Genomic DNA, 7,493 nt, shown 5'->3' on the forward strand with positions numbered 1-7,493 from the left:
GGATCCAGCTCTGCTGTCAAAATCCATTCGGGCAAAACTGCGGCCCAGGGAGCCTCATGCTACGTCGTCACCGACGCGGGCTTAGAATTTAAAAGGTGTATCAAGATGGCCTCTCACCATTTCAGTCAAAGTTGGTATATGAACGAGGCTTGTTCCTTGCGACCCTTCTCATGGATGCCTTCTATGAGCTTATGAAGCTCTGGGAAAAGTGTCACGAGCACCTGTTCTATCATCGCGTAAGTGAGCTGCTTCACGCACACGGTGGACTGCAGCACAGCATGAGAATCATGGAAATCAGAATGACATCGCACCATATCGCTGTTTTGATGCTAGGTTTTGTTTTTTACTTACCTGCAAGAAGTAGTAGATGTCCCTTGCACTGCGCTGGTACTGCTTGTACCCAATTATGCTGACTAATGTAGATGGAGTCCCACCTGGACAGGACATCGAGAATTAGATTAGTTGAACCACATGTACTGACCAGAATTTTGCGTATTTGTTGCTTCTATCACATATCTGAATTTGCACGCAAACACCGCCCAATGTTTGCAGCGTAGATTCAGAAATAGAAAAATTACAAAAGCAATGAGATAAAATATGTCAATAGACTCACCTAAAAGAAGTTTCTTAACTTCACTGGCATTTCTAGATGCCTCCAGTTGAAGCTCAAAAGAGCTCGTGTTGCTCTTTCTGTTGCCAATAGTCTCATCGCCACTCCCCGATGGGTGCTTGTCAAATTGACTGCTACCTGCATTTCCTTGATATCCATCCAACTTGGTGAAGAATACACCATTAGGCCAGAGGGTCTGTAGGATGGTAAATTTGTTAATTACACAAATGGAAGACCAGAGTAGTTGTCCATTAGGTACAACTATCTAAAGCGCTCTTAGTTCTGGCATGCACCTACATTGGGACACAATATGGTCCATATGACAGTAGTAACATTTTATATTGGACCCTAGCATATAAGAATAATTTGCTAATTACCTTGGTATTTATGTTATGCCATCGTTTAGCAACAAAGTGATTTGGTACCAAGTACTCCCTACCCAAAATCTTGGGCATATTAGTTTTGCATGCAATCCCATAATCTAAGGTGCACGTGCCTTCTTCTCCCATTCACTTACAGCCATAACTAACTATCGCTCTTTTTCTGGAAAGGAAAACATATCGCTGGCTGGGTCTCTCGTGAGGTCAGCTCACAGCGCCTTCTTAGTATGAGATTGGATCGCTCAAGTAAACCTGCGGTAATTTTCGTGCTGAAACTAATACGCCTAAAATTATGGAAAGGAGGGAGTACCAAGTAACAATTTGGATCGTATGGAACTTTTTTTCTAGTTGGAACAACTTTTTAACATGGTTTCATGCAGATAATACAGCAAATTTTAGTCTGGCAGCGGAAAGGCTATTAGAACACTTCAGTTCAGACAAAAATATACAGTGCCTCCTTACATCTTGAATCCAACGGATTCCTTGTATAATGACCTCATCTCGTCGGAGCCAATTGATCTGTCTTAAAATCCAATCATCAATCGCATCTTCCATGACTAACTGCAAGATTTGTTTTGATATCCAGAAAACTTGTTTTCTGCAGATAACATAAGTAACAAGTCAAACATAATGTTCTGCAATTGAAAGCTAGAAACAATTGGATTGTAGAAGTATCGTGAACCCAATCATGGATGGTGAAAATATATCTGACTTGCGCAGAAATATCAAACAATCCCTGAATAAACAATGGCATATCTGCACAAACTTCCCTCTCAGATTCCATAATGATGTTAATTATCATCATCCAGTATACTGCCAAGTGACAAGTATCAATGATATCTAGCAATCGGCCCAAGCAGCTCCTATCGCGATCCTCATGGTGTCTACAGTACTGCATTTACTTCACTCATGGCTACATAACAACAGTAGAAAACTAGCAGGCAAATTATATAGAGGCACTAGAAAAAGTTTATGAAAAAGAAATAGCAAACCTTATCCAACCCCGTCGCTTTAGTTGGAACACTTTGTCTACAAGATTCAATAGAGGCACACTGACATTTGTTGGCACCCACTGCCAAATGAAAAGAGAAGTTTTAGGGCAAAATGGAAAAGCTTTTAGAACAGAAATTCCCTGCAATTTGACTTAAATATAGCTACATAGTGGAAATACATACCTCGGGAGGAATTCCTGATGGATCCTCAAATGGTTTTACAGATGACATGTTTGTAGAATCCGAAATTGCCCTTGCAGGTTCTATTTGTTGGTTTACTTGTGCATCACAACCAGTTGCTTCATTGTGCTTAATATCACTTGAAATGTACCCTCCATTGCTCAATTCATTGTCCGAGTGGCATGCACTATTTACAGATGAGGGGCGGTCTTCACAGTTACTATCACCATCAGAGAGACTATGTGAACTTCCCAAATTTCTATTCTGCAGATTCTGATTATCTGTCTCTTCCTGGTTCCAAGATAGAGACATCCTATTATCTGTCAAGTGTGAATACGGCGCGCTAGGGGACGATGTGCCGACTGCGCGTTTTAGACCATCTGAAACTCCTTTAACATGTCGAACGATGTCATCCATGGCATCATCAACGTTAACTAGTGATGCAAAATAAATAGATAAATATCTTGAGTGAGAAAATATTAAATACACGAGTTCATAATTGTGAAAAAAAATATAGAATGAGAAGAGGTACATACCAGCCAAGGTTTTGATAACAGAGGTGGACTTTCCAGCTGAGTAATTCTACAAAATGGAAACAAGAAATGAAGCATATAGAATCACAGGAAAGTAACACAATATGTGTTCATCTTTCTCCTGCTAAGGAGAAGGCACAAAGAATTTTTGTTGGCTTCATACACACCTTTGAGGACTCACTAAGAAAATCCCAAACTTCATGCTGCTCTGCAATATTAGCGATCGACAAGAGATCCTATTGGACAGAACAGATTATTGTAACCAAATTTGAAGTAAAAAGTTGGATGAATGCTAGAGGACAAAAGCATACTTGAAGATATCTGTCCAGTAGAATGCATCGTTGGTGCACAAGGTAATCATCAATACTAGACGAAAGGAAACTCTTTGGAGGCAAGTGCAGTGAGTAATTTGGTATTTCCTTCAGTTGTCTATGAAGACGCTCAAAATTCCGGTATCTACAAACAGAAGTTGAAAGTCAGCAGCATATATTATTAGTGATACTGAGCTATTTCAAAGCTGTTCAGAAACGCATGCCTTCTTTTCACAAACCAGGCCTTGTTATCTGCACCAGTCACAGCAATAGAATAAACTGCAAAAGATTTTGAACCAAGTTTCTCAAAATATGCACCCACTACCTGCAAAGAAAAATAAAAAACCACAACTTGAGTAAAATACGGCTATCAAAAGAATATGACTTCACATAAATAGCTAGACAATAACAGAAAGGTAGGATACAACAGCTAGGCATGTCGTAATCATGTAAAAACACAACATACTATTTAAAGCAACATGCAAAGTAGTTATCGTACAAAACTACCAGACCAAACAGTGAGCTGTATATGTGTTCATTCCAAGGTTCTGGTGACCGGATGATCCATATTTACCCACCCCTCCCTGCAATCACTCTTACCAGATTGAAAATTCCGGATTAATTTGAATTCAAGTTGCTACTGTCTTCAACTCAGTTCACAAACCAAGGCACGGTATAATGGTGTGGGAGAGCTGCACTTTTCTTCTGGTCATGTGTTCAAGTCCTCACATTGCCATTTGTTTTTTCTTTCCTTACTTTTTCACTACATCAGCAAAAAACTGTAAGCGGGAGGTTTGGGTATCAAACCCCTGACCTCATGGAATGGGCTGAAGCACGCCAACCATCGGGTTACGGTTGTTTATGTGTCATCACCTAGGTTCGTTAACTTTTTATCTCACAAAAATTAGATCCAATTTTTGTTCAGATCCAATTTTTGTTCAGAAATTCCGTCAGTTGGTGGTATTTCAAGTAAACACCCCCCACCCGATTTAAAATTTTAAATCCTGTAGCCAATTCTCATTGGACAGCTAATGCTAAGAAGTAACAGAACCACACAAAACCACATGCTATTCTTTATAAATGTTAAATAGAAAAAGAAAGCAACTGACATAACAATGGTTACTTAGGTAATGATGCAAAATACAACACATATGAAGTAAAACACCAACCTCACACCCATAACAATTCTATTAGTAATAGCTACTCCCTCTGTCTCAAAATGTGAGACAGAGGGAGTAGAAAATTACCAGGGGCTTTCAAAACAAAAAACAGCGATTAGCATGTGATTGTTATCAATGTCTGAAACTATCTCAAAACAGATTGTGCTTACTATTATAACTATTATAGCAGCCTTCAATACAGAAATAGTTTAGTCATTGGTGAGTCTTAATTACACAATAGTATTATATGGTTTAAATTCATTTATTCAGTAGTACCAACCAATCATATAATTCTCAATTTCTGAAGAAAAAAGGATATTGAAAAGAGTGGCTGTGATGGGATCAGCAAAACTTACCCGACACCTTATCTTTGGAGCATACATTAGTACCTCACCATGTGAGGAAGGAACAGAACCTTTGTCCTCTTGAATGGTCCTTGAATTTAAGCTTTCACTGGATAGCGCGGTTTGATTACTTTTGGCCAAATGTCTTTTCTCCATATCAGGACTACTATTAGACCGCTTTAGCTGAGCTTTTGTGTTCTTGACAGCTTCAGGGTGCTCTGACTTTACTTCATCTGTATTTTGCGAAACAAGTGGGTGACTGCCTGTGACAAAAGTGGACTGAGCATTCCTATTTGAACCTTGCATCAAATTAACCATGTATTTGTCATCAACCGATGTAACTCTCTCGTTGAAGTTAGGGGATAACTCTTTTCCGGCCACTACTGCATTTCGAACGCTATCTATCCCTCCTGCACCTTTTCCTTTTTTTGATGGACGTTCCACTTTCACCATATTCTTTTGGTAGTTTCTCCCAATAGCCCACATGTTCTCAAGATTCTCCGGAGCAAGAACCTGAGACCGCCTTTTAGTAGCTGCATCTAATACCAGTGCCCAATCTGCCTGACGAGGCTGGACGGTCTTCCCATGGTCATCCACTAACACTTTTGACTTATCGCCCTCAAGGGAAGTCAGCCCGGAGCTACTTGCTAGTACTGAGCCACTTGATTCTGCAGACAACTTTTGTGATTCCATTTGATGACCCTGCGAACCTCCTTTATAAGATGAATGATCATTTGTTACTGTGACTACAGTACTAGTCTTGTTTACGCTGCCTCCAATGTTTGTGTCTTTGTTGTTTAGAAAGTAGATAATTAGCTCGTTCACATAACTAGGAAAAGAAAGAAGATAAATTAGGAATTGGTTTAGTGCAGGTTAGAGAAAAAAACAAGGTTACATCTAGTTAACCAATCAATCCTAACAATTTGAAACAACAGCTTATTAGACGTACTGAAGTACTGATTGCATGCGGCACTTTGTGAATAACTGAATATTAAGACGATGGTGAAAATAACCAGGAAGAACTTGAGAAACAAAATGCATTGATTTTCTTCTGAACATGTCATGACCTCATGAACAGAAGCATGTAGTAGAGCTCAATAAAAAAACGAAAACAGAGTGAAGAATTAAGAGCTTACATAGGACTTGCGAAGTTCATCACTGGCTGCAAGACTAAGCAAGTCAGAAGTTCCCTGGAGAAGCAGCGAACCAATGGACTCTGTGCATCTTGTGGTCTCAACACTAGGGCCATAATGCCCCCAACTAGTTCTTGAAGAACCTATAACCCACTTTAAATATTATTTGTTGGATAAATGGACTACAATGAAGCTAAAAGTATTAGCACTCACCTTGTATTCGTGCTCCGAAGATAACAATGCAGGGTGAAGTTCCTGTGAAACTATTAGGTGTTGTTTCAGTCGCTCATCTCTTTCCTCGGAAGACAATGTTCCCATGACATCAACACCAATTTCAGACTGGTTTTTTCGGAACATATCCACATGTTTTCCAATCAAATCAGACATATCCCTGCAATAGAGAAAAATGAGAACACTTTCATTCTCAACGGAGATAATTATTACTAAATGAGTACACCCCAGATAGTAGATCCATTATTCACTCACCTTGTTAGCAAGTCAACTAGGTTCATCTCCTTTGCCCTGCCTGATACTTCACCAAGGGCATGGAGTATTAAGCCACGTATCAGTTCTGGGGCCTCTCTATCAGGAGTAATATCAGAATACCACAAGTCCATGACAAAGTCCCGGAGAACATTATCAATGAAACTTTCAAAAGCAGCCTCAACAGCAGGCGAATCAACTTTCCTTCTCCATCTTGAAACTGGTGGCACAGTTGAAATCCGATGATCGTTAGCAGACAACTGTCGTTTTGACGCTTGAGACAAATATGTCTGCTTAGATACAGGCTGACTTCTCCAACGGAACTCCACTTTGAAGGAGACGTAACGGAGAAATGCAAGTATAAGAATCGACATGGGGACATTTGTCCACATTGATTTACTTGTATCTATTTCAAAGAAAGAAGATGATAAATGTTAGCAAGCCCGTATATGTGCAAGATGGGAGCTACAAACGATGTAGAAATCAATAGTTGCATGAAAATGCGAGAACAAACCATAAACAATTTATGCTAGAGATCTCTTGCTTGTCATAAAATAGACTGGGAAAATATGTTGCACATAATTCACACATAGTCTACTCATAGGAAATGCTAGAAGCCTATCTTGCCTCATTCATCATGAACAGATTGTTGTATGTAGGTTTGATTGGCCTCATCTACTGATCCAAAACAAACACTGTAAAATTAGAAGATCAGCAAAGAAGGCATCATTCGTACACCAACCACTACTTCCATTCTAGTGCATTTAGAGATTCATCAAACAACTTGTGAAAATACAGTATCGCACAAATTTAAGATTATTTTTAAGAGTTTTGATATATCCGGGCAAATTTCCTTGCTAATGATCTCAACTCTACCGCTAAAAGCAGTAACCAAATCAAGGGCAAGCAGAAACTAGCAGCTTAAAAGCCCCCACGTAATAGCGGTCAAAACTCCTAGCTGTCAGATGCATCGCGTAGCAAATCTACACACGAGCTCTAGTTATCAGGGTAGCAAAATTGTCTAGATTTCAGACGCATTATTCGCCGAATTCCCTCACAATTCCGACACATGCATCCAACAGCAGCAGCCACCCAAATTCTCTCCCGAATACATCCTCGTGTAGCAATAATCTCCGGTGCGTAGCTCGGAAAAGCATGAAACGACATGACGATCCAATTCCAGCCAGAGCAATCCAATCCCGCATCGAGGTGGCGCTCGTCAATTGCCGCGTACTTTGCGAAAATCGAGGGTAGCATATGGGGAAGGGGGGCGGAGCGTAGCTTACGTGTGAGGAAGTAGGAGATGGCGAAGATGCCGAGAGCCCAGGCCACGGTGCGCACCTTGGCCTCCTCGATCAGATCGTCCA

General features: G+C 40.2%; 1 protein-coding gene across 1 annotated transcript in view; it reads right to left on the reverse strand.

The window, feature by feature from the left end:
* The window catches only part of LOC123086533 (uncharacterized), a gene marked incomplete at its 5' end in the record, with an annotated part of 7,935 nt that extends 442 nt beyond the window's left edge, over positions 1-7,493 (reverse strand). Inside the window, 15 exon segments of the mRNA XM_044508291.1 lie at positions 1-266; positions 352-434; positions 614-806; positions 1,453-1,588; positions 1,983-2,062; positions 2,166-2,596; positions 2,699-2,744; positions 2,863-2,931; positions 3,007-3,151; positions 3,231-3,331; positions 4,523-5,339; positions 5,647-5,786; positions 5,857-6,034; positions 6,130-6,532; positions 7,413-7,493. Coding sequence (XP_044364226.1) covers positions 126-266; positions 352-434; positions 614-806; positions 1,453-1,588; positions 1,983-2,062; positions 2,166-2,596; positions 2,699-2,744; positions 2,863-2,931; positions 3,007-3,151; positions 3,231-3,331; positions 4,523-5,339; positions 5,647-5,786; positions 5,857-6,034; positions 6,130-6,532; positions 7,413-7,493 — 3,044 coding nt within the window.

Source organism: Triticum aestivum, chromosome 4A (genome assembly GCF_018294505.1).
Source record: "Triticum aestivum cultivar Chinese Spring chromosome 4A, IWGSC CS RefSeq v2.1, whole genome shotgun sequence".
Classification (NCBI taxonomy): Eukaryota; Viridiplantae; Streptophyta; class Magnoliopsida; order Poales; family Poaceae; genus Triticum; species Triticum aestivum.